A 20,924-nucleotide genomic window follows, 5' to 3' on the forward strand; every position below is an offset into this window, starting at 1 on the left:
CACACAATACTACATCTTCGACCAACTTCAAGATGGATGTCGAATCAAAGATTACGAAGGGAGCCTTGGAGTAAGTCATCTCACAGTGTACTGCCCTTTTCACTCTTTCCGTACTGACTGAGCGCGTGCAGCGCCATCTTCAACGACCCCGAAGGCGCCAACACGAAATTCCCGGTCCCCGTTCTCCAATGTCTGCAGATCAAGCCTTTGGCCGCACAAGCAGGAGGCAACGCTGAGAGATACCGTATTGTTCTCAGCGATGTGAGCAACTATGTTCAGTGCATGCTGGCCACCCAGGTCAACCACGTTGTCCATGACAACAAGCTGGTCAGAAACTGCATCGTGCGGATTACTCAGTACCAAGCGAACTCCGTGAAGGGGAAGAAGTACGTGGTTCATTGCCTCCTCCTTGTTTTGATATTCGAGAAACATGATCTAACCTCTGACTAGCATTCTGATTATCCTTGGTCTCGAGGTTGTCGAGCAGTTCGGTACACCAGACAAGCTCGGCGAGCCCCAAGCCTTCGAAGCGAAGCCCCCCGCAGCAGCAAACACGACCATCGGTGGACAGAACTTTTACGGTGTCAAGCAAGAGGAGACAAAGCCCACACCAAAGCCTCAATCGATACCCACGCGCTCTGCCGAAGGTGCAACCACCCAGCATGGAAGCAACAACATCTACCCTATCGAAGCCCTCTCTCCATACGCTCATAAGTGGACCATCAAGGCTCGCGTCACGCAAAAGTCCGACATCCGGACATGGCACAAGCCTAGCGGCGAGGGCAAGTTGTTCAGTGTTAATCTGCTTGACGAGAGTGGCGAGATCAAGGCGACCGGTTTCAACGACCAGTGTGACCAGTACTACGATCTGCTTCAGGAGGGAGGTGTCTACTACATCTCCAACCCTTGCAAGGTTCAGCTTGCCAAGAAGCAATTTACAAACCTTCCGAACGACTACGAGCTCACCTTCGAGCGTGATACCCAGATTGAGAAGGCAGAAGACCAGAGCAGTGTGCCGCAGGTGCGGTTCAACTTCTGCAACATTCAAGAGCTTCAGGAAGTCGAGAAGGATGCCACCGTTGACGTCATTGGCGTTCTGAAGGAGGTTGCTGAGGTGTCCCAAATCGTCTCCAAGTCCACTGGCAAGCCTTACGAGAAGCGCGAGCTCACCCTGGTCGACGACACGAATTACTCAGTTCGCGTCACTATCTGGGGCAAGAGCGCTACTAACTTTGACGCCAAGCCCGAGTCTGTGGTGGCCTTCAAGGGCACTAAGGTGTCTGACTTTGGTGGCCGTAGTCTCAGCTTGCTCTCTTCCGGCACCATGTCCATTGACCCCGATATCCCCGATGCCCACCGCTTGAAGGGCTGGTACGACTCATCTGGCCGCAACGATACGTTCAGCAGCCACAACAACATGGCCAGCATGGGCAATGCCACGGGTCGCAAGGACCAGGACAAGTCCATTCTTCAGGTGAAGGAAGAGAACTTGGGTATGGAGAACCAAGACTACTTCAACCTCAAGGCTACCATCGTCTACATCAAGCAGGAGAACTTCGCGTATCCCGCATGTAGCAACGAAGGCTGCAACAAGAAGGTGACTGATATGGGCGACGGCACATGGCGCTGCGAGAAGTGTGATGTTGCACACCCGAAGCCCGAGTATCGGTACATCATGTCCATCAATGTGTGCGACCACACCAATCAGCTGTGGCTCAGCTGCTTCGACGATGTCGGTCGTGTTATCATGGGCATGTCGGCAGATGATCTGATGGCTTTGCGTGAGGAGGATGAAACGAAGATGGCACAGGCGTTCGAGCAAGCGAACTGCACCAAGCTGAACTTCCGATGCCGTGCGAAGATGGACACATTTGGTGAAGCTCAGAGGTACGATCACCCCTTCACCGCAGCTGACTTTCAACATACTAACATTTTCCAGGGTACGCTACCAGGTCTTGAGCGCAGGACAAATCGACTATAAGGCTGAGGGAGCTAAGCTTGCGGATCTCATTAAGCAGTTTGGTATCAGCTCTTAAAGATACTTGGAAGGGGAGTCCGATGAATGTGTATTTTACGATGGAAAGACAAGCCCACGCATCTGCGTGAAGAATCCCACTTAAAAGGGAGACACTGGTGATCAAAAATTTGACGAGCTACGAGGCAAAGGACCGCGAACACGGCGTCAATCGAAATAATGTTTGCAGGGAAATATGCTAATGGCGGCAGAAAATACCATTTTGCGTTTTCTTCTTTCTCTACCTAATCTACCACAGTCAGGCTCGAGAAGTTGTGCCCTTGTAATTCTGATAGTGTCGCAAATGCCTCTTCTGGCAATCAAAGCAATATCCCTTGTAAACCTGATCTCGTAACGCCAGCCTGATGCCCCCAGTATGCCGAGGTCAAATCTCATGCAGCACTATGTGCCGCTCTTTTTCTCATGCAAGAAATTATCTCACTACCCTCCCCCTCCTGATTCCGTGCATTCGTTGCTTCGTCATAAAGGGCGCGAGCTGTAGTGACGTCGAAAGATCATCTTCGAAGGATAGCACAATCGATAAAGCGACGATACTAAGGGTGTTGGATACCCGTCATAAGATCTTCGTCCTCGATGGACGCGTCGAAGCCGAACTCGGTGTTGTGTGACTGAGAGCCGTCCTTGTCTTGGCGCTTCTGTTCACGAATGATGTGCTTGGCGTAGTCCTTTGAGGCTGCAAGACGAACATCGCTGACCTTGGCGAACTTGTTCAAAGCCTTGATACGCGCGTCATCTGTGATCTTCTTTCGGTACTCGGTGTACTCGATTTCCGTGTCACGCGGGAGGAAGGTGAGGCACTTGACGCCATCAGGGCTGACCTCCAATGAGCCCTGAAGCATTCCGATGGTCACCATGTCCTGCAGGAGGTACTCCACCTCCTCGTCAGTCTCGAGGTTCTGTGCTGTCTCGGCACTGAGCGTCTGTTGGCGAATCTCTGACACACTGATCTTATGATACACGTCGGCGAGACCAAGAATCTGCCATTTCTGGTACGCCGTCACGACCACCTTGATTAGCTCGGTGGTTCCGTCGGCTACCCACGTCTCGATGCCTTTCTCGGCCGTGCCCTTGAATTGCTCCACGTTGGCAGTTGAGAAGAGGCCCGCGAGATCAGTGTAGAGTTTTGACAGAGACGCAAACGCCTTCTGAGCGCTTGAGCTGGTTTGGCCCGGCAGAACTGGTGTGTGGCCGAGAGCCAAGAGGCCTGTGAGAACCCACCGCTTGTGGGAGTCAGTCATCAACTTGCTCACAGAGGTTTCCCTCGATGGCCAGGTGATGATTCTCTGGTAGGCTTTATGAGCCTGCGCCCATTTAAGCTCCTTTGTAAAGATCAGGGCACTGAGGTACTCGTGCTCCATGACACCCTCACGAGTCAAGTATTCGGTAAGATGTGTAGAGAGGTTGATGTAGGCGGGAGGTGAGGCTGTTAAATCGCAGAGATATGCTGGGCGAGACTGATCCTTCATTCCAGGAAGAAATACCCATGGCTTCTCGAGTATCGGCAGCACTTCGTCGTAATTCGTCGTCTCGTATGCTAGCCTCACCACAGCGAGGTGGAGGCTCGTCAGCACGGCGGATTCGGGATCGAGCAGCCTCAGTGCGGCAACAACAATCTCAATAGACTGGCGCGCCTGCCAAGAGAATATACGATTAGTCAAGTCCATTAATTGGGCTTAAAGATTTCTCACCTGAAAGAACTTGCAATCCACGACATCCTTCAATAGGTCATAGAAGACATCGCCAACGTAGCGTATCTGCCGGGCATCGAATGACAGCAGGAACCGGGCGATATATTCTCGGAAGGAATCGATCGGAAGGGGCAGGGCGTCCTCGTCCACGTGCTTGAGGGTGTTCAGGATCGCGAGGTGGGAGATCGAGTGTTCGGCGGGGTGAACGATCTGTCACACGGCGGTTAGCAGCAACACACACTCAAAGGTGGGGGGCTAACATACCTCGAGCAGTTGCGGCGCTTTGGCTACGATGGCCGGCGTCTGGTCCTTGAATAAACGAGTGATCTTCGCGATGTGATTTCTAATGGTCTTGTCGTAAACTTCGTCCGTCTCGTACCTCTCGCGCTCGAAACAGAAAAGCGTGTCTTCCATCTTGCCTACGATTCAGGCACTTTGCCAAACCAGAAAGCTCGAGCTCCAACAATTGTGACAGCAGCGGCAACAGTTGTGGAACCCCAGATGCGAAGCTCGGGCTGGTCTGCGTCAAGATTTCTCAACTTGGGCAGAGATCAAGTTGTAAATTGGTGGTTTGTGTAGGGAGGTTGCGATGAATCCACAAAGCCCAGTCGCAACCCAGCGTGGTCCTGAGAAGCTTCTTGATGATGATGAAGCTCAAGACTACCTAAACAGCCCAGGGCAGGTACCAGCGTAGGCTGTACCATTGATCCATTGTGGGGGATGCTGGTCCGTGCTCGGCACCATAGGCAGCCAGGAAGTCCACCTCGCTTAATCGTCGGCTGATTAGATACCGATTACATCTTCGTACCTATTTGACCCACGGTGAAGAAAGGTGAACCCCCGGTCATAGGTGGCTGGCTGGCTGGTGGGGCAGTAATACCCCTCCATCCCAACAAGGTCTTGGGCAGGAACCTCGAATTGTCTTGCAAGGAAGATATCTCAAATCACTCCATACCATATACTCTGCGTCTTATCATCCTTATCTATACTAAAAGCCCCCATCTTGAAGGAAGGTTGCTCATATCTCATCATCGTAAAGCGATCACGGTCGAAACAGAAGAGAAGCGACAGTGTCAAATAACGTCCAACTTGAAATAGCAAACAGCTAAATGTAACAATGGGAGTCAAATGAGATGGCATACAGAGGCAGCAAGAAACAAACATGTGTATTTGGTGAGAGCTCAAGTACCTAGTCCAGCTTGTATGAAAAGGGTGCAATATGGTGGGAGGCTCCCTCTTTCAACGGTGTCATTGAGACTCAGCTGCTCTGAGACTGTGTTTTGTGTAGTTGCGGTGGAATAAAAGGTAGTAACATTAAATGCTATCACTAAGTCTCTTTGCGGAATATCTTGATTTAAGTGCCATTGCTACCCAGACCAGTGAGGTGTGGTTTCGTTCAAAAGGTAGGCAAGGTAAGGAAGGTAATTGGAGATTAGTTTCGAGTCTTTGGAGAACCTAGTCAGTTACCCCGCCCCCACCATGAACTCCAACGAAAAAACATTTCGAGACGGGATTGACGACCTGAATCAACTGCTCAGCGACATCGGCGGAAACCTAGTATTGGACCACGTCTGTGAATAGAGACAATTTAGTATGTATCAGAGTCCTTGCATCATTGAACGATTCTGTCTAACAGTTCACAGAAATCGTGAACCCCAATTCTCAGCCTACTCGCCGTTCAAGATGCCTCTTCCTGATACCGTCGAGTTGCCCGCGGCCTTTGACGCCCATGTCCACTTGCGTGACGATGACATGCTGCAGGTATGCGACTGTGGAATCCAATTCAACATTGACGGGAATGTCGCGAACGCTAAAGCCATTCCAGATCGTCGCTCCGACTGTTCGTCCTGGAGGAGTCAACCAGGTATGCCCACCCACGATCCAATTATCAACTTCAATCAGTTACTAACACAGCCAAAAAGGCACTGATCATGCCCAACCTGCAAAACAACCTGGTTACCAGCGTCAAGCGGGCCTTGGAATACTCATCGCGCATCAAACAGGCCCTGGGCAAGGACGAGGTCGACCTGCTCATGACCCTCTACCTCCACCAGGACGTCACGCCCGATACCATTAGAGAGGCCAAGAAGGCCGGTGTCGCCGCAGTCAAGAGGTGTGTCATTGGCAGCCGTCGAACATTCTGTTTAGCAAATAGAACGGTCGTTGACTCCAGGTTGCTACTAGTTACCCTGCCGGCGTCACCACAAACAGCGCCGACGGCGTCGTCGACTACGATGCCTTCCACGAGGTCTTCAAGGCCATGGAGGAGGTCGACTTGCTTCTCTGCCTCCACGGAGAGTGCCCTTCCCACGCCGGTAGCGATATCACCACGCTCAACGCCGAGTCCAAGGTAAATGATCTCGAGATGATGTTCCGAACATGTGCTCGTCTGCTGATATTCGTGGTTTAGTTCCTCCCCACGCTGAAAGCACTTCACGCCAAGTACCCCAAGCTTAGAATCAGTGAGTACAAAATCACTTTCTTCTAACGAGGCAGAAGCTGGTTAACTGACTTCACAGTCCTTGAGCACTGCACAACCGCTGAGGCTGTTGCGGCCGTCAAGTCATGGTAGGTGACGATGCTGTCCAATAGTGGTAATTTTGACTAACTAGATGCCAGTGGCCCCAACGTCGCCGGCACCATTACTTGGTATGATCCTCCACCGATCCTATAGGAAACCAGACCTAATCGTTATAACAGCCACCACCTCTTCATCACCATCGACGACGTCGTCGGTGACGCGGTATGACCCGATACCTCCATGATCCTCTGACCTCACCAAACTAATGCCATCACATAGCTCAACTTCTGCAAGCCCGTGGCCAAGGTAGACCCCAGCAGCACACTAAACCATTACAAAAATAAGTCAAAAACTAACCGCAAACCCCATCAAGCTCCCCGCCGACCGTAAAGCCCTCCTCAACGCTGTAGTCAACAGCAACGGCAAATTCTTCCTCGGCACCGACTCAGCCCCGCACCCAATCACCGCAAAGACGGGCCCCTCCAAGGCCGCCGCCGGCGTCTTCACCCAGCCCTACGCCGTCCAGTACCTCCTCGCCGCCCTCGACGAGGCCGTCGCCCGTGGCGAGCTCGCCGACGCCGACATCACCCAGGAGGCCCTCGAGGGCTTTGTCAGCGTCTACGGACGCAAATTCTACGGCACCGAGGACACGAAAAAGGAGCGGATTCGCCTCACTCGCGGCAGCGGCGCCGTCGTCCAGGAGACGTTCGAGGGTAAGGGGATCCAGGTTGTACCGTTCCGTGCTGGTAAGGAGACTTGGAGCCTTGCCTGGCTGTAAGAAATGTTATGGTTAGATGAGAAGCCAGCTGTGGTAGACGAACAGGTAACGATGTAAAGAGGCATATGATCGGCTACTTGTTCGCTTGCGTCTCCCCATCATTGGTTCGCGTCTTCTATAATACATACTGTCTTTCGAGCCAGGAAACAAAATAAAAGCGATACCTTGACAATACCCACAACTCTGTCATACCTCGTGTCTCATCATTCCAACCCTTCATATCCGATCCAACAGGTTGAGGCCAAGCTAGTAACTCTAGTAAGTCTCGTACCTGAGGCCTTCACCCCTCTCACCCGTGTTCGCGTCAAGCGAGCCCAGCAAAACGAAGTTGTTGGAAGTGGCGAAGGCACTCATGTTCTGGTAGGTGTGCGGATTCTGGTCGGGAGTCTGCTTCGAAGGCGGACCGATCGGGCCCCAGACACAAGAGGAGGTAGGCGAGTCCACATTCTGCTGGTACGTAGATCTCGAGTCTGTTCATCACATCAGCTTTGACTTTGTAGGGAGACGGCGATGATAAGCTCACCAGGCGAGCTTCTGTATCCTGCGCCGGGTCTCGCCAGTGATCCTGCGCTCATCTGTCCCTGGCCCCTGCCACCCTCACCTCTCCGCCACGACGGCGTCGCTCTTGTCAAGCCAGCAAGACCCCTATCACCAATGATGGGTGAATCCGGGCCGCTCTGAGATTGCTGACGAAGGTCAAGGTAGACCTCAGCTCCGCTGCCCTGAGGCTGCTGTTGCTGCTGTTGCTGTTGCCGGACTTCTGTCTGCTGCTTCTTCCACCACGCTGGCAACCCATGGAATAGACCAAGTGAGTGCTGTGTCGCCTTGTCAAAGGGCATCTCATGCTTGTACTTGCAACCTTGCTGGGTGAATGCGCAGACGCCCTCGTGAACCCACTTGTCACAGTAGATCTTGGGCTTCTTTGGCGAGTTGGGGGAGGTGGCTACAATCTGATCGATTCTTCGCTTTAAACGTTTGTCAGTAAACGTACTAATCCCCAAGACATGACTGCAAAACGATATAAAGAACGATAGCTTCAAAGAAACAGGTGAGCATACCTGAAGGGCATCAGATACCGGTGCCGGTGTAGACGCAGGTGACTGAAAGGTTCAGCGCCAACACTTTGGTGCCTGACAAAGAGCGCAGAAGAAAAGAAGGAAGTACACATACTCTAAAGGCAACAGGCAGGACAGGGCTGCCAGCCAAGTTCTGAGGGTCCGCGCCTCGCGGCTGTGGGAGAACGAGCAAACCTTCAGCCCCATTCTGAATGGCCGGTATACCAACCAAAGGTGGAAGCGAGTCAGCAGGAATTAACCTGGTGTAGTTGCCGTTTCCGCGATCCAGACAGTAGCCATGGAAGCCCGAAGTGTCGATATTCGTGTTCCTTTCCATGCTCGAAGCCTGGCGTTCCTGCACTGGTGATCCAATGATCATGTACTCGGTGCCGCTGGCCGACGAGCTGAATGAGCTGTAGTGCTTGTGGCCTTGACCGCCTCTCATACTCATGCCCATGCGCCAGTTTGGGGCATCGACGCTACGGGGAGCGTTTGCAAGGTTGTGTCTCATCAAGGTTTGCCCAGATCCAGACTGAAAACATTCGGGAGGATATAACGGCTGAGGCGGGTTCTCGGAATCGAAGAAGATGGTGCGGGAGCTGTCCATCTTTCTGTCGCTGATCTGCAGGTTGGAGATACTGTTCGGTGCCGATGAAGCCTCGGATTCGGGCGTCGTGTTGCGAGTAGAGCCTCGGGAGCCTTTTGGCGAGTCTGATATTTCGGAAGGGGAGCGGGCAAGGTTCGATTCCATGCTGCAGGAGCGAAAAGAATTAAAGAAGGAAGGAAGGAATGGAACGTCAGAAGAATCAGAAGCAGATCATATGTAGAGTTGCTCGGTAAAAGTCGAGAAAGGGCCAGACTAGGGCACGGGAGATAATATGGAGGATTCGGACCACCTTGCAAACGGGAAAGGAGGCCAGCAGTTTCTACCTTGTTTACCTTATGATGCCGTCGACCGAGAAGCGCCAGTTCTTACGCGTTGAGATGCTCTTTTCAAGCTCATCAAAGACGACTTTGATGTCGTCCACCGCTTGCAGGACGGCTAAAAATTCCGGACCAAGACGCCAAAGGCTCAGACACGAGACTCTGATGCCTTGGACGCGAATGGTCTATAAGTCATAACAAAAGCCTTAGAAAGTCGGGAGATGTCCGTTGCCATCGTCGTTTGCTCGACCAAAATAAGATCCGCTGCAATCGCCCGGTTAGCTGCAGTCCTGGTTTGTACCTCAACACGTGACAAACAGCTGCCTTCTACGGTTAAACAAGTCTAACAGAGCAAAATTCATGAGGTTCGCCTAAGGAGCCACAGCCTTGGAGAAACGTCAGATTGGTATAATTTTCTATCTGCGGTCCCATCCATGCCAGATATTGCAAGTGTTGATGTGTTGGTAGGTGTTGATCCAATCCTGTGAAAAGATATTTCTGTCGTCGTTTGAGGAATCTTATCTGAGGACCTGTAATGCTATGAGCTTTCTGACGCAAACTCGGAATGTTCATTCCTTTCAACGATCGTTCATCGTGGCTACCAAGTGTAGCTTCTCTATTAATTTTCGTTCTGCAGCAGGGTTTCTGGACGTCGACGGCCAACGCTTCAGATAATCGAGAGCCAGACGCAATTGAACTTCTGAGGTTGGGGCTGGGCAATTGGCAGAGTAATGCCGGAAGCCGCATTTTGCGCAAGAGGATGCATCAGGATGCATCTGGGACAAACCGAACGACGGTCTGCGTGCCTTTCCTGACGTGGATGGCACAGTATGGCTGCCAGAAGCTGCTTGACGTACGGCAGGAGCGGAATGTTGCTGCTGCTGCTGAAACTCACGAGCAGCGTGCTGAGTTGTAGGCAACTCACCGCCAGCAGCCGTTCGGACTACTGTCAGGTGGTCAAGCCATGCCATATCAGGCTTCATTGGTCGACCGGAACGGCTTCCTGGTGCGGGAGGGGGCTGCTGGTAGAAATGGACTCCGGGCTGGTGATAGATGGGGTTAGGGTTGGACTGAGAAGGTGGGTAGACGGGGTAGGGGTTTGGTCGTCCGTTTTGTGGGATTGCCCCGTGGTCTGGTCTGGGGTTTGGGCCTGATCCTGGCTTCCAGTTCGGATTGATTTTCCACTTGTGGAGGGCGCCTTGGCCTGTCGCGACGCCGCGGTAGTTCGTTTTTGAGGTGTCTGTCTTGGTTTGCGTGGAGTTGGCGTTTTGGGCTTTGTGTATCGCACGATGTCGGTTTTTGGGGTCTTGCGTTGTCGTTTCTTCTGTGGTGTGGATGTGTCAACTTGCTTTCTCTTCACGCCACGCGTACTTGTCTTAGTCGAACGAGAAGCTGAAGGTTTAGCTTTACCTTTGGAACTGTCATTCCTGTTTTCAATGTCAGTATCAGGATCCTCCTCATCCTCTCCGCCAACAAATTCTCCGTCGTTATCGGAGCTGTCGCTGTTGATGGGGAGGTCAGTGACCACACCGGTTCCGCCGTTGTTCTTGTAGCTGATTGCCTGAGATGAATCTGTTAGGACATTTGGGAGAAGACTAATTTCGACCGTGATTGCTTACCTGACGGCGCCGACCACCTCGACCAAGGACTTCCTTATTCAAGTCGGCAATGCGTTTAGCTTCAGCCTCTCGCTCTGCCAAGATCTCCTCCCATACGTTAGGATTGACTGTGGGCTCATGTTCCTCAGCAAGATTGTCCTCGAAGCCGTCTTTGTCATTGGCCCAGACACGAGCGAAGGAGAATTGCGATTCGGCGGAATCGTCGTCGCCAGTCTTTGTCTGTTCAATAGTCGACCGGTCAAGGAGCTTGTCGACGCTTGCATCATCGTACCGGACGATGTCCTTTTCGCTCTGATCATTGCTGAATAGTGCTGAAGCACCGAATTTCAATATCGATTCTAGGTCTTCAGACTCTCCTAGATCGTCCATTGCCTCAATCAAGACATGGTCAAGAGCCATCTTCTTGCGGCCAATTTGCATGATCTTTTCCTCTGCTGAATTTTTCGTCATGAGTTGAAAGCACAGCACCTTATGCTTCTGACCGATGCGGTGAGCACGCGAAATAGCCTGTATATCTTGATGTGGATTGAAGTCAGGATCCAAGATGATGACGGTGTCAGCGGTCGCGAGATTGATCCCGACACCTCCAGCCCTCGTCGAGAGAAGGAAGGCAAAGACTGGAGAGTCAGGTTCGTTGTAGTCATCGATGTACTTCTGCTTTTCCCGACTGCTGAGACTGCCGTCAAGTCGTCGATATTGGAAGCCGAGACCGTTCAGGAAATCTTCAATGATGTCCAACTGGTTCAAGAATTGGCTGAAGATAAGAACCCTGTGTCCTCTTGCTTTGAGCTTTGGCAACATGATGTTCAGCAGCATCAACTTTCCTGAAGCTGAAATCAGATTCTCGTGTAGCTGGGTCTGATCAACCGTTCGCTCTTCGACTGCTTCGCTGTACATGAACGGATGACAAAGACATTTCCGCAGCTGCATGAGGATGTTGTTCAAACTGCCACGATCTTTCTTGTTGACCTTGTCATCTGCAAAGATTGCCTTGATCAGATCGGGACTCTTGGCGATGATCGACTTGCAAAGCTTCTCTTGTAGGATCGACATAGAGACGGGAACGATGATTTGAGCCATGGGAGGCAAGAACTTGAGCACCTGAGCTTTGGTCCTTCGTAGGAAGTACTGTTTGATCCGACCGTGCAGTTCGGGAAGGTTCTGCGCATTGAGCTCCAGAAATTCTTCGTCGAGTTTCGCAGCATTCTGGGTTGGATCGATGAATTGAAGCAAGTTGAAAAGCTCTCGCTTATTGTTCTGCAGTGGTGTCCCTGTGAGGAGAAGTCGGAAGGGGAATCGCATGGAACGCAAAGCCGTATACAAGAGACTCTTGTCGTTCTTCAATCGCTGTCCCTCGTCAACTACAAGGCCAGCCCATTGAACTGAACGGAAAAGATGTTTCGTGCGATCGTCTTGCGCAGAGTCATATGACATGACAACAACGTGGGCTTTGATATCTTGAGAGCCACGCGGGAAGAGCTCGTATTTGTACGCCAACTCTTGCGCTTGTTTACCGCCATGGTATGTGACCACTCGAAGGTCTGGTGCCCACTGTTTGATTTCGCGACGCCAATTTGGACAAGTCGAGTTCGGAACAACCACCAGGAAAGGCCAGCACTGCGGAAGTCAATGTAAGCACAACATATAGTAAACTCTTCATGAACAGCGCAAAAATACCTTTGGCTCGCCATGGACCAGGGTCGAGATCAAGCTGACGACCTGTACCGTCTTGCCCAGTCCCATCTCATCGGCAAGAATGGCGTTCTTGTCACCGTGATAGTTCCATAGCATCCAGTTGACGCCCTCAATTTGGTATTCCATAAGCTTGCCGCGGCGCAGACCAGGGGGCTGCTGGGTTAACTTGACGAAATCCTTATCCTTCCATTTGTTCACACGCTCTTTCATTTTGGCATTCGTGGAGCTAGTGAAGTACTTGCCAGTAAGGTATTCGTAGTACGCAGCCTTGAATGCCGTGTACACCTCGCCAGCATCTGGCTTTGGCGGCGAATCCCATACTGCTTCGTCGTAGCCAAGACCTTGAAATTTCACGAAGATCTTGTCGACGCTCTCAATGCACTCCATCTCATCTTCCAGCGTTTTTGGTCTTCCTCCTTTCACCTTGGCCTCAAAGATGACATCGGCCATAAGAGCATCTTGGGGGATTGCCTCGGCTTCGGTGAATTTCAGGGCTAAGTTCTGATCCGCATCCTTTTTCGCGAAGGAGTTGCGCATCGAACCTGCGGCAACATGAAAGAGCCATGCACCAGGCATCCAGCTGCAGTGGAAGTACGACTTGTCCTGCCACTTGATGAGATATTCTTTTTCATCCTCGTTGAAATCGCTGTAAGTCTTGCCGGATTCGATTGAGTCTTTTCCCAGGGGCCGCCAGGCAACCAAGGTCTGTATCTTGTCGGAGACCATGCCGCATTCGACACACTTCCAGTCGACAGAGTATTCGGCAAGTCGCTGCTGGCGAATATCAGACACATCCGAGTCCATCTGCGATGACGGTAAGTGCTCATAGTGCCAGCCACGCTTGCACATGGTACAGCGAAACAGGAGGCCGTCGGCGTTGTTGACCAATGATGAGTCTACTGGCGTAGCAGGATCTTCACCACCATTCTCAAGGCGGATTTTCTCTTCTTGTCTGGGTGTTTTCTTGGACGAGAAGGCCGCACATGACCGTCCAGAACTTTTGCATTCTTGGCATCGACTATGTCTTGGGCTGTTCTTGTCCTTCTTGGCGTAAACTCCAATGCAGAACTTGCACTGTAGAACAAAATTGTCCACGCCAACCTTGGTGACAATGTGTTCTCTGGCAGATCTGTAACCAATGCAGCTTTTGTGGAATGATACGGAGCAGCCTTGACAGCCGATCAGTGGACCTTTGTTGGCGGCAGGGCCGGTATTGCAAGCAGTGCAGATGTCCGCGTGATATTGGTTGAAGGGTGCGTCGTGGTCAATTTGCTTGAAGACTTCCTTGATGTTCATGACCTTGGGGGCACCAACGGGTGCTGTATCTTCAATGTAGAATGATTCCTCATCCATTAGAGCAAGATCAAGCATACTGCCCTTGTTCCTTGTGGATCTGCCAGACCGACGACGATCCTCAAACTCGATTGAGGAGCCACGAGATTTGGGTTGCCCGATGGTCTTGGCCTTGACCCTGAGGCGCCGTGATTTCTTGCGCCTAGCCGAGGAGGACTTGGGTAAGAGGTCGGATGTGATGATTTGAAAGTCCTCATCGTCGTCGGATGGTTGGCGAGGGTGTTCTTGAGACAATTCGTCCAAGTCATCGTCCCTAGACAAGGGCATGCTGGTAAAGGCCATACTTGTCAACTTTAGCTGTCTCTGAGTTCGCTCTCTGAGTTCGCGACCTCTCGCGGGACCCTCATCCATGATCCCGTCGTCTGAATTCACTTTCGAGTTGTGTCTCGTGCTTCTTGTAGATGTACGCTGGCGCTTGGAACGGCGGGAACGCAGGTCCTCCTCGGAATCGGAGGTTTCGCGGGTGCGGCGATGTGTCGAGCTTCGGAGACGTTTAGATTGACGGGGAGCTTCATCTTCGTCAAGTTCAATGGCATCAAGATCGGCGTCAGAGTCTGAAATCGACTCCTCCCAGTCGTCTTGCCAACGGCTGGTGTCTGGAGCCATGATGCCTTGATACGTCTGAACAGCGACTTGGCCTCTTTCATACGTGAGTAATTCGACGAAAGGTATCTTCAGCGGGTTAGCTAGGTTCTCGGAAATGTACAGGTCGAGGTAGAAATAAGCTGGAGATTGTCTGATTGAGAGTCAAGTAGTGATTGAAGAGAGATTGGAAGGAGGGTTATCAGCGTGAGTTGACGTCGAAAAGCGGGAAGGCGCTGTTTGTCCGCTGTTGCAGACCGCAATACAAGGCTCTCGGAACGAAAGCTATTGTATTTGGAGGGTGAGGTATGTAGGAGGTTTGGTAAAAAGACTTGGCGGGCAGAGGTTGAGATTTATATAGAGGCGGTGGGAGTGGAGGTGAGAGGAGTAATTGGCGATGATTTCGCAGGCAAGAGCATTCCACTCAAGCCAGGGTAGCAAGGAGGGAAGCAAGGGGAGAAGGAGGTAAAGAGAGAGCCAAGGGGAAGGAGCAGTCAAAGACTGGATCTTGACCGGGAGAGAAAGCGATGCTATATTTGCAAATAAAGAGCCAACTCACCATATCTTGTCGCCCATCCGTGAACTCTACCCTGTACCACAATTCGCCTTCAATACCAGGGACCTCCTCCATGACTTCGTCGACGACGTCGCTTTTTATTGAGAGGTATTGGGCGCGTTCCTCCTGTGAGATTTGCGGTAGGGTAATCTCGAAGTTCCACGGGCGCAATCTCGATATCGCCTCCTCTATGTCATCCTCTGGCTTTATATTTGCGGAACTACCGACTCGTTCACTCGTGATTGCCGTCCCATTCTCGTAAGCATCATCTGCCTCAATAGAAGGAATGTGTTCGTCGACGCCGAAATCGGTTCTGGGCGGGGGGTTTGCGATCTCCTCAGTTGCAGGCTCAGCAGTGGCGTCTTCAACTTCTGGTTGGATCGAGACGCCGCTTTCTTCGATATCCTCCATATCTTCGTCTGCCATACTGTCGTTGAGCATAACCTCGTTCTCGTCCGCAACCTTCTCGTCCGCCTCGGTCTCGTCGGCACGAAGATCGGCCTCGTGGGAGGGATCGAAGTCGGCAGTATCGAGTCCAAAGAGAGCATCGCTCGGGGAGCCCTCCAGCGACATGATGGCATCGTCGTCAGCGCCGGTTGGAAGGTCATCCATGATGCGACAAGTTGCGACTTGGTCGCATTTATGGGGGTGTGTCAGGAGTTGGTGGGATGTCGCAAGCTGGTTCTGGAGTGGTGATCAATCTGAATACAAGAAGAAAGCAAGAACGAAAAATGGAAAGTCCCAGCAATTCAATCGATCCCCATGTTTTCCTGTTCACAGCAGACAGCCGGCGGGCGGGAATGGCGCAAGTTGTAGAAGGTGCTTGTCAAGGCGTGAAGGTGGGATTATTCGACGGTTGACGCGACGAACCTCGAAACCGCGTTGCTACCCGCTGTATCCATTAAACTTAGTTCCAAAGTGGGAATTGGCGCGCTGATAGCAGATACGTACCTGTTCTTTGTGTGGAGACTCCGGGATGATACCCACCAGACCTTTGTCTCTAACCAATGGAAGCCCCGGTCTGTCCTGTAAGTAGCCCTCACCGCCCGGACCCTGCTCAGCTCTGGAATGGCAGAAAAAAAAGTTCCTCGAGTCGAGTTCCAGGCGCAAATGCACTTGCGTACGGAGCAGTGCTTGACATGTTGCAGCGGAAAAACAACATCAACATCAGCATCATCATCCCGGGCCCATCCCTTGTACACAATGCAATGAGTCTCCTTATAAGATGGAGCGCTTCACGCCCACTTACAGCAACCCAAAGAGCTGTCCAGCTCTCCGGCAACCCGTTCCTCTACGGCCAAGCGCGTAACGGGTCTCTTTCTGCGATACATCGCGGTATTCACCGTTCCGACAAACCACGCAACGACCGTACCGACCGCAACTCCAGATCTTCCTCCAGGCCACGATTCACAGAGTCTCGAGGTGGCGGCAGATCGAGAGATGCAGCCAAATCTAAGCCCGATGCCTTCAGCGATCGATTCTCCAGTGCTATCGGTAACCGTCGAGATGGCCCACGAGACCGCGAACAGCGCCATTTCAAGCCCAAGAAGGCCTTCCAGAAGATGCAAGAGAGAATGAAAGAGCAGGAAGAAGAGGGAGGCAGGAAATCCCGGAGCAAGCGGTTCAATAACCCCGAGTTCTCCTTCGGCAAGAAGAGCTTGGTCTACCAACTCAACCGTGGCGAGTTAAAGGACAAGGTTGGCAGGCTGCTGGAGAAGAATAGCCCAACAGAAGTGGAGGAGTCATCGAGGTCACCAGCACAGCGTGAAATTCAAAACGACTGGTTCAAAGGCCGTCAAGAGGATCGTCAAGACGGCCGCCAGCGCGAGCGATTCCAGGATCGCCGTCCAGAACGTCAACCCGAACGATTCCAGGATCGCCGCCCGGATCGGCAACGCGACCAGTTTTCAGACCGCCGTCCGGATCGCCGGGATGCTCAGTCAGAACGGAGGTCAGGCTTCACGCCAGGCTTTGCGCGAGAGCGCATGAACTCCATGCGAGAGGGTGCCCGCAGAGAACTCGAGGGCGCCCCTCCTCGGCGATTTGGGTCAAGGCAGCCGGACCATGAGGCATCCTCCGATCCGTCAGAATTCCGTGGCTTGGTACAGTTCACCACAGCTGCGTCGCAGTTCCTCTTCGGTCGCTCGGTCGTCAAGGCAGCGCTGAAGAACTCGCAACGCAAACTCTACCATCTCTACCTCTACCAGGGAAGTAACAAGAAGGAAAGCATGGACGATAAGTGGATCTTGTCCATGGCGGAGAAGAAGAAGGTCAAGATCACTAAGCTGTATGAAAACGACCAACAGCTGCTCGATAAAATGAGCAAGGGACGCCCACACAATGGCATCGTGATGGAGACATCCCCGCTACCCCAGTTGCCGATCACAGGCCTCGGCGCAGAACACAGCGAGCCTCAGGGCTACCCCGTATCCATAGCACGCCAGTCCATGGAAGACGTCGCGATCAACGGAACCGAGGGGTTCATTCCTTACAGGCCCGGTACGGCCCGGCCGCTTGTGCTCCTTCTGACCGAGATTCTGGACCCCGGCAATCTCGGTGCCATTCTTCGGACAGCCCGGTTCCTCGGTGTTTCGGCGGTTGCTATTACGAAGAGGACATCATCATCGATCACGTCTACTGTTTTGAAGGCGTCTGCGGGCGCTTCTGAGGAGTTGCAGCTGTTTTCTGTGGAGGATCCGGGAGCTTTCCTTCACGCTAGCGCAGCCGCTGGATGGACCTCATATGCCGCTGTCGCACCGACAGCTGGCTTGCGTAGAGACAACCGCCAGTGGACACCGGAAAGTATTGAGGAGACGAAGCCTCTCCTTTCGCAACCTTCCATTCTCGTTCTTGGCAACGAGGGCACTGGTCTCCCGTATGATATCAGGAAAAAGGCCACTCATGAGATCACGATCCCACGGATGGCAATGTCGAGCTCGGTGGACAGCTTGAACGTCAGCGTAGCCACAGCCTTGCTCTGCAACTCGTTCCTGAGAGGCACTGCAGAGCCTAGCAGTCTTACGGAAAGGCTGCAGAAGGAAGCTCACAAGGCAGATGCCGGCGAAAGTATGTTTTAGAGCGTTCTCTCTTGTGGGAAAGATGTGTAACACCATATGATCATGTAACATATTGTACAAATACCTGTAAAAGTACGGAGTACATTTAGAGTACCTGACAAGACACGTAAGCGATTTCGGTGATGCAAAGCCAGGCCTCTTCTCTGTATAATAGACATTCGTTACGAAGGTAACTACCTTACCAACAGAGGCTCTGATGCGAGCTTGCATATGCCGTGCTGTCTTGGAGTTCTCGCAAGCATAAGATCGGCCTGACCCAATGGTGTGTCCTGGTGGCCCCAGACCTCCCGTCCCGCGGACCCCTGTAAACCTTAGCAGCCAAACCCCTGACAACGTCCAGGCCCGTGTCTCTCCCGTCCCTGCCACCAATGCTTGTCAGCAAAACGGCCTTGAATGACGTCTGTTTGGCATCTGTCAGCTAGGCCCAGCCCCCTAAAGAGTCCATAGCTCAGGTACGTACACAGAGCTATACGTAGCAGCCAGCCCGGCGACCCGCAGCCGCCGCCGACTGATTGAGGACCGGAAAGATTAAGCACTGGTAAACAAACCGGTAACAAGACAGAAAAGAAAAGGGAAAGTACTCGACAAACACATTGCTGGGGTGATCAGATCTCGAGTTTGACGTGTACTTGCTGCGGGCCACAGACATCAAGTTGACAGCGGTCAGATACGAGGGCGGTGAGGTGTCGCAGCCTGTGTCGAAGCCCGAGCAAGCTCCATCGTCTTGCAGCTGGGATCTGGACCTCCCGGCGTGGAGTGTGAGACTGCTAGGTAAGGTAGGTGTGAGTTGTGCATCTTCGCCCAGCCACCGATTTCCGCGGCGCCTTCCACGCCTCACTAAATGCCCGACCAGACCTTTTTTTCTTCTTCTCTTTACCCTTTTCAATCTTCTACATTTCAATCCGAGCGACCCTCTGCAGATTGACATTCCACACCAAATCTCCGATCGTCGTTGAGAAAGATCGTCGGCGTCAGTGAACTAAACTGACAGGCGCGACCCAGCGCTACTTACACACAGAGCTTGGGGCCGATCGACGACTTTAACCCAACTTCAACACCATCATCGCCAGGCACAGGACAGATTCCGATCGGTACCAAAGGCCTTGCGTCGAACTCGGGACAATGCGTTCTAATTCCCTTCTGGGTCTCCCTTCATCGCTCTTGCTCCTCACAGCAGCATGTATCAACGCAGAGCATCCTGCGGCCGTCCGCAAAATGTCACCAAACGCCGGGGAGAAGCTTCTGCACAATGACTTCGCCTTCACCCCCAGCGACGTCTTTGGGACAATAAACACCACTCCACTCTCGCCCCGTGAACAGCTACTCGCCGCTCGCATGGCCGACGATAACTTTCTATCCAACGCCTCATTTTCATATCGATCACCCTTTGCGGAACATCATGACAGCACTACTAGCCTGGGCTGGGAGAGCCTTAGGCGCGCCGTTGAGGCCCTTCACATACTCGAGAAGAGACAATCTTGCCCGACGAGCATGAACAGCTGTGAATACATCGGTGCGGCCAACAAATGCTGCCTGAGCAACGAAGTGTGCGTGAAGGTGGTCGATGAGCACGTTGGGAACGTCGCCTGTTGTCCGAAGGGCGCTGCTTGCAGTGGAGCTGTTGCGGCATGTCCCAGCGGTACCACAAGTTGTGACGCGGATCTGAGTGGTGGATGTTGTATTCCAGGATACGTCTGTCAAGGTGTTGGCTGTAAGTCTTGTGCGCTCTCAAATATGCCCTTGCAAGCTGACATGACCTAGGTGTACCGAGCCCTCCTCCGGCAACGAGTGCTTCGCCAAGTCAGACGGCCACAGGCACTGGTGGAGGTGGAGGAGGAGGAGGCGGCGGCGGCGGTGGCGGCAGTACCGGTGGCGGAGGAGGTGGTGGAGGAGCAGGCACGACAGTCGTTCAGACCATCACCACAACGTCCGTCTCGACAACGACGCTTGTCGACGGGAGAACTACGACCGTGCATGTGACGGTAATCGTGACGGTGAATCCCGGCGGAGCGACCACGAGAAGAACCACGACGAGCACAACTCTTGAGGAGCCATCGACCACGACGCCTGAGCCCACGACGACGACTACTGGCACCGCGGTGCCTCCTTTCCGACCGACGTCCACCGACTCGGACGAGCCGCCGGTCACATCTGCGTACTGCCCGACTGGGTTCTACGCGTGTCTCGCCCGCGCTGGTGGAGGCTGCTGCCAGACTGGGCGTGACTGCGCCACTACCTCATGCCCGCCTACGGAATCGACGACCATTATCAGCAACGGCGTTACCGTTGTCGTTCCTCTCACCGAAGTGCCGGAGCCCCAGGCGACGGAGACCTGCGCGAGTGGGTGGTTCTTGTGCGGCGACGAAGGCGGTCCCGTTCCTGGCTGCTGTCCGAGCGGATATGAGTGCGGCACCGCGAGCTGCTCGAGTATCTCACCGACACAAACTGGCGAGATCCAAAAGCATTTTCCTAATTCAGGGGTTCCAAGGGTTGCGGTGTCGTTGGCTGCCATGGTCATCTCTCTAATGGTTGCGTTGTTTTGATTTATAGCATCATGCATTGGGCGGCGTTTATAGACTGGAATTTCAAAGGCAATGAGGACGGATTCACCAGAGATCCGATAGGAACGCGGAACGAAAATACGATGGTCGGGGGACGAGTACGAGGGACGTATAATGGTCTTGAGCACGATGAACATAGGAGGATCTCACAAGGCTTGAGGTTAGGGAACATATTCCAGCACACATTGAAGAATGTACTTGCGTCGTCCCTCATTCAAAAGTCTCTTTGATACCAGCAACAAAATCTTGACTCTAACATACAGTCTCCTTATGTAAAACAGCGATTGATGCTACTTGTCAACAAATCGCGCTAAACAGACCTTCGTAAGTTCCGAATGAAGTTTGGGTGAGATTGTCCTTTTCACGGGATGTAAGACAGTACCCTCACCATCTAGAAGAGAAGCTTCCAACACTTGATGAGAGGATAGATGAACATGGGATATAAATGATTGGATCTATCTGGTACCGCCAGGGCCTACA

General features: G+C 52.7%; 7 protein-coding genes across 7 annotated transcripts; 4 read left to right on the top strand and 3 right to left on the bottom strand.

The window, feature by feature from the left end:
- Window positions 1–32: 32 nt before the first annotated feature.
- BDP55DRAFT_625933 (replication factor-a protein 1) lies at window positions 33–2,036 on the top strand (the record flags this gene model as incomplete). Its single annotated transcript, XM_060571555.1, has 4 exons — window positions 33–70; window positions 132–386; window positions 451–1,887; window positions 1,940–2,036. 4 exons carry the CDS (start codon window positions 33–35, stop codon window positions 2,034–2,036), a joined length of 1,827 nt encoding a protein of 608 aa, XP_060436100.1.
- A 432-nt stretch (window positions 2,037–2,468) lies between these two features.
- On the bottom strand, window positions 2,469–4,262 carry BDP55DRAFT_127806 (COP9 signalosome complex subunit 3). The gene is made up of 3 exons (XM_060565486.1): window positions 3,988–4,262; window positions 3,724–3,933; window positions 2,469–3,666 (listed from the first exon to the last, which is right to left on the bottom strand). Exons 1-3 carry the CDS (start codon window positions 4,135–4,137, stop codon window positions 2,569–2,571), a joined length of 1,458 nt encoding a protein of 485 aa, XP_060436101.1. The 5' UTR covers window positions 4,138–4,262; the 3' UTR covers window positions 2,469–2,568.
- A 916-nt stretch (window positions 4,263–5,178) lies between these two features.
- Window positions 5,179–7,174, top strand: BDP55DRAFT_127871 (dihydroorotase). Its single transcript, XM_060565487.1, has 11 exons — window positions 5,179–5,314; window positions 5,367–5,484; window positions 5,540–5,587; window positions 5,646–5,836; window positions 5,908–6,073; window positions 6,134–6,185; window positions 6,243–6,291; window positions 6,343–6,372; window positions 6,424–6,466; window positions 6,524–6,550; window positions 6,618–7,174. Exons 2-11 carry the CDS (start codon window positions 5,407–5,409, stop codon window positions 7,020–7,022), a joined length of 1,089 nt encoding a protein of 362 aa, XP_060436102.1. The 5' UTR covers window positions 5,179–5,314; window positions 5,367–5,406; the 3' UTR covers window positions 7,023–7,174.
- A 103-nt stretch (window positions 7,175–7,277) lies between these two features.
- BDP55DRAFT_625936 (uncharacterized protein) lies at window positions 7,278–8,828 on the bottom strand (the record flags this gene model as incomplete). Its single annotated transcript, XM_060571556.1, has 4 exons — window positions 7,278–7,492; window positions 7,546–7,987; window positions 8,081–8,122; window positions 8,193–8,828. 4 exons carry the CDS (start codon window positions 8,826–8,828, stop codon window positions 7,278–7,280), a joined length of 1,335 nt encoding a protein of 444 aa, XP_060436103.1.
- Window positions 8,829–9,980: 1,152 nt separating this feature from the next.
- On the bottom strand, window positions 9,981–15,418 carry BDP55DRAFT_539847 (SNF2 family domain-containing protein; the record flags this gene model as incomplete). Its single annotated transcript, XM_060568065.1, has 4 exons — window positions 9,981–10,562; window positions 10,621–12,237; window positions 12,298–14,340; window positions 14,810–15,418. The coding sequence occupies 4 exons, from the start codon at window positions 15,416–15,418 to the stop codon at window positions 9,981–9,983; spliced, it is 4,851 nt and encodes a 1,616-aa protein (XP_060436104.1).
- A 491-nt stretch (window positions 15,419–15,909) lies between these two features.
- On the top strand, window positions 15,910–18,139 carry BDP55DRAFT_642624 (SpoU rRNA methylase). Its single transcript, XM_060573466.1, has one exon. It carries the CDS (start codon window positions 15,946–15,948, stop codon window positions 17,881–17,883), a length of 1,938 nt encoding a protein of 645 aa, XP_060436105.1. The 5' UTR covers window positions 15,910–15,945; the 3' UTR covers window positions 17,884–18,139.
- Window positions 18,140–18,908: 769 nt separating this feature from the next.
- On the top strand, window positions 18,909–20,901 carry BDP55DRAFT_127939 (uncharacterized protein). The gene is made up of 2 exons (XM_060565488.1): window positions 18,909–19,594; window positions 19,645–20,901. Exons 1-2 carry the CDS (start codon window positions 19,006–19,008, stop codon window positions 20,424–20,426), a joined length of 1,371 nt encoding a protein of 456 aa, XP_060436106.1. The 5' UTR covers window positions 18,909–19,005; the 3' UTR covers window positions 20,427–20,901.
- The last annotated feature ends 23 nt before the right edge of the window (window positions 20,902–20,924 follow it).

This window comes from Colletotrichum godetiae (assembly GCF_030913485.1).
Source record: "Colletotrichum godetiae strain CBS 193.32 chromosome Unknown BDP55scaffold_2, whole genome shotgun sequence".
Classification (NCBI taxonomy): domain Eukaryota; kingdom Fungi; phylum Ascomycota; class Sordariomycetes; order Glomerellales; family Glomerellaceae; genus Colletotrichum; species Colletotrichum godetiae.

Coding starts and splice junctions, on each gene's coding strand:
- BDP55DRAFT_642624 (XM_060573466.1), top strand. CDS start 15,946: ATGTTGCAGCGGAAAAACAACATCAACATCAGCATCATCATCCCGGGC.
- BDP55DRAFT_127806 (XM_060565486.1), bottom strand. CDS start 4,137: ATGGAAGACACGCTTTTCTGTTTCGAGCGCGAGAGGTACGAGACGGAC. Junction 3,934..3,987: donor AAGCGCCGCAACTGCTCGAG/GTATGTTAGCCC, acceptor GCCGTGTGACAG/ATCGTTCACCCCGCCGAACA. Junction 3,667..3,723: donor TGGATTGCAAGTTCTTTCAG/GTGAGAAATCTT, acceptor TTCTCTTGGCAG/GCGCGCCAGTCTATTGAGAT.
- BDP55DRAFT_127939 (XM_060565488.1), top strand. CDS start 19,006: ATGCGTTCTAATTCCCTTCTGGGTCTCCCTTCATCGCTCTTGCTCCTC. Junction 19,595..19,644: donor CGTCTGTCAAGGTGTTGGCT/GTAAGTCTTGTG, acceptor GACATGACCTAG/GTGTACCGAGCCCTCCTCCG.
- BDP55DRAFT_127871 (XM_060565487.1), top strand. CDS start 5,407: ATGCCTCTTCCTGATACCGTCGAGTTGCCCGCGGCCTTTGACGCCCAT. Junction 5,485..5,539: donor GTGACGATGACATGCTGCAG/GTATGCGACTGT, acceptor CGAACGCTAAAG/CCATTCCAGATCGTCGCTCC. Junction 6,186..6,242: donor GTACCCCAAGCTTAGAATCA/GTGAGTACAAAA, acceptor CTGACTTCACAG/TCCTTGAGCACTGCACAACC.